Genomic DNA, 12,287 nt, shown 5'->3' on the forward strand with positions numbered 1-12,287 from the left:
TCCTTTGTATTTGGTTGGCTGTTATGAAAAATAACATGACCACCAAATTCTAAATAAATGTTTACTTTACAAGAGAAAATATTCCACAGCAAACTCACATTAAATTATTACCTTAATTAAAGGGTTTCATGCATGCTAAGAAAGCATTGTGTCCACTGAGCAACAGCCCCAGTCTTCAATAAGTAATCTCAAGGAACATATATTGCATTATATACTTTTATTCTGTGAGTTTAGAGATGTCATGATCAAAAGTTCGTATCTCCTAAAATTCATGTGTTGCAAAGTGAGCCTGTCAACCATCTGTCACAGAAGAGAGAGGACTCATGAGGTCCAACCCGTCTCTGAGAACTTATGTGGGGTTACAGGTTGATGGTAAGAAGAGGCCTTTCTTCAATCCTATAGTCACTGTTGGGTGCCCATGCTTCTGTGAAGAAATTCTCATGTGCTTATAAACAACCCTAATGTTATGCATTGAATCTCATACACCAGAACCTATAAAAGGAGAAATGAGGCTCACGGGGAAGAGGGAGATTAGTGCAAGTGAGAGGAGGCCAAAGAGTAATGAGAGTAACATGATTAGAATCTTATGTGCATGTTTTGAAGGTGTTATGATGAAGCCTGTTACTATTTACAATTAATCTGTGCTAATAAAACATTTTCATTCCATGTGTTCATACAAGATGATGGTATTAGGAAGTGAGGTGATCTGAAGTTGATGTGATTATATTAAGTCATTTAAAATTAGAACAGTGGCAATCCAAAAAGAGAATTAACCTGGATATCAATACAAAATTATGTTTTTTTCCATACCAGCAAATAAAATAAATTTATTTGACTACCAAATAAAATAAATCTCTCTCTGTGTCTCTCTGTCTTTCTGTTTCTCTGCCTCTCTGTCTGTCTGTCTCTGTCTCTGTCTCTGTCTCTCTCTCTCTCTCTCTCTCTCTCTCTCTCTCTCTCTCTCTCTCACACACACACACACACACACACACACACACACACCAGGGTTTCTCTGTGTAGTTCCTGGATGTCCTGAAACTCACTCTATAAAGCATGCTGGCCTCTGGGGAAATAATTTGGTTATAAGAGCAAAACCTTTATAAATGGTATAGGCACTCCAGTTAAGGAGGCTCCAAAGAACAGGCTTGCTGCTTAGAAGATGTGTGAATCCAGTGAGAGAGTGTGTTTTGCGGAAAGCATGCTTCACCAGATACTGAATCCTCTAGCATTTTTAACATCCAACCATTAGAAATGAAATATTTTCTGTTTATAAGCCACATGGTCTTGTAACTGGTATTATTCATAGTATTTTGCATCCTTAGTGGACAAAGGCAGGAAGAAAGTGAGGAAGGTAGCAGAAGGACCAAGAACAAATGGGCAGAAAGATAGGGGTCCACGCTACGGGATGTGAGAGCAGCTGATAGCCAAGCACTGCACCGGAGACATGCTGACTTCATTGTTGGTCAGTGGGGAGCTGGTTATCAATGAACCAGAGCAGAAGACCAGAACGGAAACCAAGACACCCACCCCACCCTGAGTTTGGGTTTCCTCCAAAACCATTTCCCTTCTGCAAGTGGATGCAGTGGGGTGGGAAGGAGTTATAAGCAAGCTTTAGGAGGTCCCTGTCGTGGTCTAGAGCCCTGAGTGAACGGCCGTTTGCTTTCGTTTCTGCCTTTGATCACATCTGCCTTGGGATCCATGGGAGGGTTTGAGGGCCATCTGTTTCCTGGCCTGTCCTTGTTCCTCTATGGACTTTATCATGCAGCACTTCTCTCCAGGGCTGTGGTGTGCAACTCTCCTGTGCAATACCCACCACACCATCCTTGGAGCAAAGGAAGATGGGCAAGGTTCCGGCAGATGTATTACATCGGCTTCGCGAAGATACTGAGTTCTTGCATTTTAGTAGCCCAAGAGTTGAATAGCATTCATTGGCAGCTGATACTCATCACCAAGAGGCATCACCTGAGAAACTTCATGTACCGCAAACAGTGGCAGCATCTCACTCTTTACGTGTCCTTCTTTCTGAGCGGGTGTGTAGATGTGGTCAGCCAGAACCTGCTGCCCCAGAGGTGTGTAGTTCTGGAGCAAGGCGCCCAAGCACTGAGCATGTATGTGTTTTTGCCCCTGATGGTGTCTCACATGCAGGACACAGAAGGAGTGGAGCTGCAGGCTCACATGTTGCTCATCCAGGCCATGTTCCTGCTGACCCTAATGGGGACGGTAGAGCTTTGGGCTCCCAATGTGCTGCTGATCTGGGTGTTGAAGGCCTTTCTGTACACGGTCACTGGCTCCTGGTTGATGCAGATAGGCTTCATGCTATACAAACCAATCTCTGGCTATAAATGGACGGATGATGACAAGAACAATGTAGCATTTGCCACCACTTTCTTCTGCTGGCATGTGGTCTTCGGTGCCTTCTTCATGATCTTGGTCTACGCTTTCTCCATTTTGTGGTACCGTTACCTCAGCGCTGATGCCTGAACCTGGACATGCCCAAGTAGTTTCCTATTGCCTTCATACTCCAAGGACATCTGGATGCCAAGTCCTAAGAGGAGAGCTGTCAGGAGAATCAGAAGTCCTCCAGAGGTGCCCCATCTTGAGACAGCAGGCTGTGGTGGTGGGATGGACTTATCTTCTCTCCCCTCTGGCTTCTTTTCATCTAATTTCCTGAAGGGTGAAAAAGAAAGATGAATGAAATGATATCACACAGCTATGACCTTCCTTCTCTTAGCCCCCTACAAGCCTCTCCAATCCCCACCTCCAACTGCAGCACCTGCTTGGCCTGTGCCTTTTTGCACCCCTCCCCCTGCAACCTTCACACACCCCCGATGGAAACATAATGAATTTAGTAAATCCTGCCTTTGGAACTTTTGATAACTATCTTTTACTTTATTATATAGAATATTAGCCAGAAACCATGTTTAGCATATCATAATTCAGCCATCCTGATACCCATTCCCTCATCCTTTCTTATCCTTGACTTCTGTGATGCTTATTCCAAATTAGATTGTTTTCTTGGGTATATGAATTTCAGGACCATTCCTGGTTTATTTATTTATTTATTTTTGACAACTTTGTGATTTGTCTGATTGAAAGTCAAACCCTATGAACAATACCTTCCTCTATTGGGTCTCATGGAATGTAGTGAGCCCCTACACATGGGAGGAGGTCACAGGGGCTAATTTTCTTGCTTAGAAGACAAGGTGTTTCAGGAGTAAGTTATCTGTCAGTCAGGAACCCTCATCCTCTGGTTTGGGGTGGGGGAGGGGCACTTGTGAGAAGTCTGAACCATGCCCAAGAGGAAGGGGTGATTTCCAGAAACACATCGATGCCTTCAACCACATCTTTGCACTTGCTCAGACTTCTAACTAGTGGCCAACAATCCACAGTGGCTTGTCCCGCATTAGTAGGATCATTAAGCCCAAACGTTCCTCTCAAGTGGAGGAAAGGGGACCTTGATGTGAAAGGAGGGGGTGCGTCTGGCACCCTCACACTCAGTTTCCCTGCTTCCAATTAGTCCTGGGTCCGCTGGGACACTAGAGTATCCCAAGAGGGTTCTGCCCTTTCCTAATTGTCACAGTCCCAGCCCCTTGTTTCTCCTCCACACCATGGATTTTTTTTAGGTTTTAGTTTTCGAGCCTTGCCCTTTCTCGGGTGTCTTGAGGTTGGGATCTAGGTTCAGAACTCATTTTTTTTCTACATATTTTCCTTTTGGTGTAGTACAACTCTTACTTCTGCCCCACTCCTCAGACATTAATAATAATTTTTAATAAAGAGTGTATTTTGGAGCCAGGCATGGTGGTACATCCTTTTAGTCCCAGTACTTGGAAGGCAGAGGCAAGATGATTCTATCATTAAGGGCAGCATAGACCACACAGCATGGTGGTCCATAACTGTAATCCTCACACTTGGGAAAGTGAGTGCAAGAAGATCAGGAGATCAAGAGTAACCCAGGCTAAATGACACCTAAGCCCAAAGCAGCAACAACACAAACAACATGAGCTATATAGTGAGCTATTTAAAGAGAAAGGGGAGTGCTGACAGTGTAGCTTAGTGGTAGAGCACTTGCCCAGCAGGTGCAAGGCCTAGGTTCAAACTCTAGCACTATACAAAGTCATCACATACAATACCACACACACACATACACACACACACCACACACACATCCTCTAATATCTCATGATCTGAACTCCATGCTTACTGATGTCTCAGAGCTGTTCTAAGATGATACCTTTAACTAAACAGGGGGAGACACCAAAACTAGTTTGTGCTTAGGCTTGTCCAGCATTGAGCACTTTGAAATTCAGTTACAAATGAGCCCATCTCTTATAGCAGATTACCATTTCCAGATTCTGGTGTGTTTTTTAACACATAACTTCTAAGTAAAGTCATAAATGTCAAAGCCACATAGCATTTTAGTTGGAATCTGATAATAGGCTTTCCATTTAAATAAAAGGCATCTTTTTATTTTTATTAAGATTTATTTATTTACTATTTATAAGTACACTGTAGCTGTCTTCAGACACACCAGAAGAAGGCATCAGATCTCATTACAGATGGTTGTGAGCCACCATGTGCTTGCTGGGATTTGAACTCAGAACCTCTGGAAGGTCAGTGTCAGTGCTTTTAACCACTGAGCCATAATTCTGTCTCTCCTCTCTCTCTCTCTCTCTCTCTCTCTCTCTCTCTCTCTCTCTCTCTGTGTGTGTGTGTGTGTGTGTGTGTGTGTGTGTGTGTTTGTACATGTGAGTGCAGGAGCCTAAAGAGACAAGAGGCATCAGAGTCCCTGGAGTTGTGAGTGTAAGACTCAAATTGGGTCTTATTTATTTGAAACTTCCATGAATGAGACAAGAGATCGAGTATCGATGTAAAAGCAAGAGGTTTATTAGTCCAGTGCACTGGGGTGGCCTATATCCAGAAGAGAGGCAACCCCAAACTTCCCATTAGTGCAATTTTTATACATTGTGTAAATGGTGGACTATAACAGTGGTGATTAGGCATACAAGCATTGGGTGGGGTCATTTGGCTTTTAAGGTGATTGGCTACTGCCGACTTGAGCCAGGTTGGAGTTCGGGGCCCTTGCTCCAGAGGCTAAGCTGTGCCAGAATAGGGACAGGTGTCTAAATGAGGTTGGGACATTTCTTCCTGGGAGGAAGGGCTGCTTGATGCCCTGGAGACATTCCTGGGACCGTGGCTAAGGATTCTTTCTTGGAGGAGGGGGGTTACTCGGCACCTTGAGGCTGGTGAAAAGTTATTAGCCTTTTCTTTACATGATGAAGGTGCTGGGGACTGAACTTAAGTCATTTGGAAGAACACTAAGTGCTTTTAACCACTGAGCCATCGCTCCAGTCCTGATAAGGCTCTTTCTGCACTCATCTCTTCACGGTCACTAAGAGTACTGGTGAATTCTAACCAACGTTGAAAGCAAAATTAAATTACAGGTTTCAAGAGAACGGTGTAATGCCTTTCATCTTCCACAAGAGGGCACCATCTTCAACAACATGCTCTCTTATTGGTATTGAACTACCGATTTTTAAAAAGGGAAGAGACAGGAGGAAGCCAGGAAAACATGTAAGCAAATGGAAAAAAACACTCAGAAACGTGGTGCTGATCTGTTTCATAATAGACGTCTGAACACAAGTAAGAACTGAATCCAACTGATGTACTCTTAGAGGGGCGCGCGTGCATGCACGTTCGTGGAATCTCTCGGTCGTGTAGTCTCTAACAATCCCTTGTAACTCATGTGAAAAATAACTGAGTTTTTAAGAGAAAAGAAAATCCATCATGCTAGAGGTGCAAGAGGGAATCGTTTATTTTCTCTCTCTCACCTAGTGAGGGTTTGGATAAAGGCGTCTATCTTAGACCAGAAAGCACTGGCACAACCTAGAGCATTTCACGTTAGAGAAGAGACACCGTCGATGCCTGTAGCAATTACTCAACGGTAGCGAGCCAGCAGCAGGAGCACAGTCTCGGGGCATGCTGGGAGAGTTTGCAATAGTTGAAAACTGGCTCCGATTTCTATGAAAAGGCAACTGCCAAAGACAAAATCAAGTAATTAGAGTAAGAAGCAGCTATGCAGTGTAGAAACGAGAACGATCCAACACAAGTATAATTTTAGTGATGACTGAGCATGTAGTTTCTGGGTGACAGGGGAGGATGGCATGGGCACATAAAATTATTGTAGAGACTACTGTCATATGATGAGAGGTATTTGTGACTGGTTTGTTGTTGGGGGGGTGTTGTTTTTGGTTTTTTGGTGCATCTGAAACATGTTGGAAAGTTCCTGTCAGACTGAGTGCTCAGAAAATATATGTTGAATGGATAGACCAACAAGCAAAAGGCTAACATGAGGCAGTTCCAGAAGAGGGCCAGATTCAGGACCCCCACCCAGTTTGCAGCCTTGACTCAGACTTTAAGTAAAAATAAATTCTCACTTCTGCAAAAGGCTTCTGACATCTTTTCAAATATTTGTTGTGAATTCTCTTCTTAATACTTACCTAAGACTTACTGCCATTTCCAGGATAAGTGCACGCCAGGGTAAAGGAGATGCCCAGAATTTTGGGAAATGATTGTATGTAGGATCTGGCACAAATTATCCCTGGGAAACATCAGAGCTAAGATATAAGCTCAGCTTTTTAACTTATAAACCAATATTTCCTATATCTGCCTGATAATAACAATTTCCTATATTATCCAGGGTACTTGTAAATAGATTCCTGGATCTCACCCCAACCTTTATAATGGAAATTTCTAGGAAAAAGCCGTGGTGATGACAAAGGAAAACAGGGTAGAAGCCAGTCAGGTGGGGCAGGGACCCTGAGGCAATAGTTGTAGGAAGGTCCTTGCTGGATGCCAAGATTTCTAGAAGAGGGCTCTGGTTCCTCATTCCTTGAGGTCTTTTCTCTTAAGTAAGCATTTCTGACTAGAGGCTAATTGTAGGGGTAAGGTTGAGCCACGGTCTAGACAGAAGTTCCTCTGGTGAACAGCTTTACAGGCAGATCTTCATGGAGAAAGTGGAGTATATCCACCCCCATCTTGTAAATGATTTTTTGGGGTTCCCTCTTCAGAAGAAAGGCTATTCCAGTATCCTGATCTAGGACTCTCTTGAGACCATTAAAGCAAAGCTACTGACTCTTGGTCAAAAGGAACCCAAGGTCTAACTATCTTTGGTCCCAGGGAGATACAGCAACAGCAAACAGGAGCGTTAGCCAAGCTGCAGAGACCACCATCAGGAAGGCTGATCCCCCTTTAAAACCACAGAAGGAATAATTCCCCTTCAATGAGATGATGTACTTTTCCAGAGTCCCAGTGCCCAGTGCAGTTGTTTGTGTTTGTTTTTTTTTTTTTTTTTGTTTGGTTTTTTTGTTTTGTTTTGTTTTCTTCTTCTTACCCATCCCTTTGGATGCTGGCCAAAGTCCAGCCCGAGAATGCTTTCTTTGGCCTGTTCATGTTTTTCATTCTTGTCCCGGAGGTATCTTCCATTTGCTGAACTTTCATGCCTAACTCAAAAAGTTCCTCAGCTCCTCCTCTCCACCCCCTCCTCCGGGCAGTTGCTGAGATTTCTCCCTTGCCTAAACTGTGATTTTTTTTTTTTCTTTAAACATTAACAAAAGTGTCTCTGATTTTCCTTCTGTGTCTGTTCTTATATTCTTTTATTAATGAGACTAAGAACCCTGAGAGGGGATCCCAGTTTCCTTGGTAGCGTGTGGCATCCCAGGGTAATGCCCAAAATTTCTAGAAACAGTAATTAAAAGAAAATAAGTTGTAAATGTCTTCCTGTGTTCTCAGGGATATGTGGAAGCCAGATGTCCCTCCTCTGGGGTTTAGACAGGATCTTACAATGTAAGCCTCAACTATCCCGGAGCTATAGACCAGGCTGGCTTTCAACTCCCAAATATGCCAGATCCTTCACATACTTGAAATTTTTCTTAGGTGTGATACTGAACAAAGCTGTTCTGGGGAGTTTGGGAGACATTCTTGGTTAAGTCATTGTTGAGTAAAGGCTTTATGGTCTTTCATCTTAGTCCCTATCAGAATAAGAGTGTTAAAAAGAGATAATTGAGAAGGATGGAGAAACAAAGAATCAATGATAAAACCTGAGTGCCTGAACTTTTGGAGGTGGGAATTCAAAATATCAGAGACTTGATGGTTTAAGCAGAGGTTCTCAACCTGTGGGTCGAAACTCCTTTGGGGGTCAAATGACCTTTCGTAAGGGTCGCATATCAGATATCCTGTATATAGGATGCTTATAGTATGATTCATAACACTAGCAACTTAGTTATGGACTAACAACAAAGATAATTTTATGGCTGGGGGTCACCACATGAGGAACTGAACAAAATGGCCACAGCATTAGGAAGCCTGAGAACCATTTCCCTGTGTGGACTAAATAGCGGGAGATCCAGCTTATGAAGGGTGCAGGCCAAATTCAGTTGATGTGACTACTCAGACGACCGTAGGAGGTCTTACACTTGGGGAGACGTTTCCACTGCACACACAAGTATGGACGGAACACAGGAGGGGTCTGGTTTGTTCAGGGGGATTCCTTCCAGAGATGGAGAGAGACCAACTTTCACATTCAAGTCTGCACCAGAGGGGAGTCGGATGGAACGGAATCCAGACGGAACACTGCAGAGGGCTCCCTGTGTGTTCACATTCTGTTCCTAACCAATCTGTGTCAGGAAAAGCATGGCAACATGAGCAACGCAGGTGAGTCTCTAACAGTGTGTGGATCCAAGGCCTTGAGGTCGCAGTCTGTTACAGCCAACTGCCCTCCCTCCTTAACAACCCTGAGAAGCCATTTGGGGCAGCTCCTGGGACTTTGATGTCATTCCTGGAGCTAGAAGACAACTCATATTGGATTGGATTTCTATTTCTGTTATTCAAAGACAAAGATTTCCTGTGTCCATCACGAGGGAAAATGTCAGAGGCCATTTCTCCGTGTGTTTTCTTTGTTTGTCTTTTTTAAGATAGGGGTTTTCTATATAGCCCTAGCTGTCCTGAAACTCACTCTGTAGCCCAGGCTGGTTTCAGGCTTAGAGATCCTCCTGTCTCTGTCTCCAGAGTGCTAGGATCAAAGACACGTTCCACCATGCCTAGCTATTTTGTTTTTTAAATTGCAGTATTTATTTACTGATTTATTTGTGTATTTATGTCTTTAATTATTGAGAGGATCTTGCTATGTAGATGAGGGTGGCCTTGAACTTCTGCTTCTCCTGCCTCCACTACCTAGGAGCTGGGATTACAGGTATACACCATCATGCCTGATTTGTGCAGAGCTGGGGGTTGAACGCAGGGCCTCGTGAATAACAGGCTACACTGTCCCAGCTGAGCTACGTCTCAGACTTTCAGATTCCTTATGTTTTCAAACTTGCACTTCAGCGGCATTAATTTCCCTCGTCCGATGCTTATCTATACTGAGACAAGGCCTATGCTGGGCTATATAGATTATACTTTGGCTCTCTTTCGTTATAAACCTTGGGTGTGGCAGAAAATGGTTGGGCTATTGATGCAATGATCAGTTCTATATTCATGAGACCTTGCTAAAGAGCATAGATGAGTCCCGATATGGTGGCTCATACCCATAATATGAGCACTTGAGAAACTGAAAGAGGAGAATTGCTTTGGCTTTTTTTAAATTGCTGTTATTATTATTATTACTACTATTATTACTCTTTGTTTTTGAACCAGGGTTTCTCCGTGTAGCCCTGGCTGTCCTGAATTCACTCTGTAGACAAGACTGGCCTCAAATTCAGAGATTTGCCTGCCTCTACCTCTCAAGTGCTGGGATTAAAGGCATGAACCACACTGATTAGAAGCTGATTATTATTACTTAGGCTACATAGTAAATTCTAGAACAGCCTGAGCTAGATTGAAAGACCTTGCTTCAAAAGTCAATCAATCGCCAATTAATAGCTTAGATGGTGAACTGAAACAACCTTAAAGGGATCATCTAGCTTCATGATAGACTTTAGTATGACATTTAATGTACATTCTGTTATTTCATAATCTTCATTTATTCTGTGTGTGGCACACATGTGTTGGTCAGAGGACAAATGAGCAAGAGTGAGTTCTCTCTTCCATTGATTCAGGGGATCAAGCTTGGTGTCAAGGGTGGCTACCCACAGAGCCATCTCACCAGCCCATATTTAGCAGTCATATCTTGTGATTCATTTGAACAAAACAATCATCATACTTGAGCAGAGGAACAAATGACTCACAAGTCCAAGTCAGCAGTATCCAAGAAAGCTAAAATGCTGGGCTCAGAACAGCCAAGGGAAATTCTATTGGAATACGCATAAATGCCTTCCCTTGTTTTCTGCAAGGCAACAGATTTAGGACAGTGGAGGTAATAGTGTCATGTGAGGAAACCCCGCCCCCAGGACAACCCTGACTCAGAACACACTAATGTTACATGCTTGCAACAGAGGGAGCTGCCCGCCCCCTGCCCCTCCTTCGACCACCCTGGGAAGCATTTGTGGTGCTTTGGTTAATGGGGCAGCTCTAGCCAAAGAGAGAGGAAATGGGTAAAAAAGAGGCCAGCAAGGGAGATGGAGGGAAGCAGAAGGCTGGGGTGGAAAGGGGTCTGGCCTATGGGGAGTCCTGTTAATAGTACACAGGGAAGAATGCCCAGAAACAGAAGATAAAGGCAGTGTACCCTAAAACAAAACAAAAACAAAAACAAAAACAAAAACACAAAAGACCCTACTGGTTTCTATCTCTTCATAAATAGAATAGGCTGTTGCGAAAGGTGGTGAGTTCCCTACAGCTAGGAGTATATAAGAAAGAGACACTGAAAAGAAGACCCTGGAGGAGGGACACAGGGGTCAGATCTAAAGGTCATAGTGCTGAGACTTAGCGTATCATGTCTGTCCGTCAACATCATTTTCTCCACAGCTACAACCCCATGATGGGCTGTTTTGTTTTTTCCATATGCAGAAATCATCTGTTCTACAAACCTTATAATTCTTTTGGAGGACGAAACATTTGCTGATTTTTTTAACACATTTCTTTCTCTCCCGGTAAGCATTCTTAGCCTGAATCCAAATGTCCCATTAGCATGCTTACGTGTCTGTTTTGTTAATTTTCTTTTTAAATTGAGAATGTTTCCTGTCTCTAAATTTATTATGTTTACTTTGTGCATGGGAGGGGCATAGTGTATACGTGGGAGGTGCGTAGTGGGCATATAGAGGTCAAAATAAAACTTGTAAGTCAGTTCTCTCATCCACTCTATAAGACCCAGCGACCGGATTCAGGTCATGGAGTTGGTGGGTAGCAACTTCACCTACTGAGCCACCTTGACTGCCCTGAAATTTGATTTGAGAAAAAAATCAGGAACCAGAACCAACTCTCAAGTCTCCAGGAACTTCCCAATCAAATCACAAATAAGAAACCTTCATTTTCTGTCCAGAACCATTCTGTGCCTCTGCCATTGTCTTGGGTCTCAAGAACTATTTGCAGACATAATAATTATCCAATTCACTAATACAACTTACATAGTTTGCCGTCAATGTTCTTGAAACAGTGGAATGAAAGGAGGGCTTTCCAACCAGGCGGACAGGTAGATGTAAAAGCCATTTCTAATTAGAAGTGGTTTAAACCATTGTTTTCTCTCCTCTAAGTCCATGAGAAGTTAACATTGCCATGCATCATTAGTGAATGATATCATTCACTACTGTCAAGGGCCTTCATATTTACACACAAGCAAGATGGCTCCTAGGACAGGGCATTTCCAAATGAAAAGTAAATCTTACCATTAAATCATTTTGATGATCTTGTTCATGGCAAGCTGTTAAGGTGGAAAATGCCACTTGAAATTGTAGAGTCAGGTGCATCTCTTTCCCCATGGCTGCAGAATAACATTGCTATATGCATGAAGGCTTCTCCTGCTTTCTGGACCAGTTGCTTTTCTATTGCTGGGATAGAACACCATGGCAGAGGCAATTTGAGAAAAAAAAAAAAAGGTTATTTGGGCTTATGGTTCGAAAGGGAAACAAGTTCCTGATGGTGGGGTAGAGGCAGCAGAGCAGAGCAGGTAGCAAGCAGGCATGGTGGCCGGGGCAGAAGCTCCAGTCTCCCATCTTAAACCAGAGAGAGGCGAGACACAGAGGGGAGACAGAGACACAGATGGAGGGGAGACAGAGAAAGAAGAGAGAGAACCACAAACATGGAACAGAGAGGAGTGAGGAAGGGATGAAAAAAGGAAGGGAGGGAGGAGAGAGAGAGGGAGAGACAGACAGACAGACAGAGAGAGGGAGGGAGAGACAGAGAGACAGAGAGAGAGAGGG

The 12,287-nt window shown here is 43.5% G+C and overlaps 2 protein-coding genes across 2 annotated transcripts in view; both read left to right on the forward strand.

Moving 5' to 3' along the window:
• Positions 1-1,698: 1,698 nt before the first annotated feature.
• Positions 1,699-2,481, forward strand: LOC308424753 (transmembrane epididymal protein 1-like; the record flags this gene model as incomplete). Its single annotated transcript, XM_080921913.1, has 1 exon — positions 1,699-2,481. One exon carries the CDS (start codon positions 1,699-1,701, stop codon positions 2,479-2,481), a length of 783 nt encoding a protein of 260 aa, XP_080778039.1.
• A 6,215-nt stretch (positions 2,482-8,696) lies between these two features.
• The window catches only part of RGSL1 (regulator of G protein signaling like 1), a gene marked incomplete at both ends in the record, with an annotated part of 53,875 nt that continues 50,284 nt past the window's right edge, over positions 8,697-12,287 (forward strand). The window contains 2 exon segments of the mRNA XM_080933332.1: positions 8,697-8,709; positions 10,939-11,021. Of these exon segments, the coding sequence (XP_080789458.1) occupies positions 8,697-8,709; positions 10,939-11,021 (96 nt within the window).

This window comes from Micromys minutus (assembly GCF_963924665.1).
Source record: "Micromys minutus genome assembly, chromosome: 1".
NCBI classification, from domain to species: Eukaryota; Metazoa; Chordata; class Mammalia; order Rodentia; family Muridae; genus Micromys; species Micromys minutus.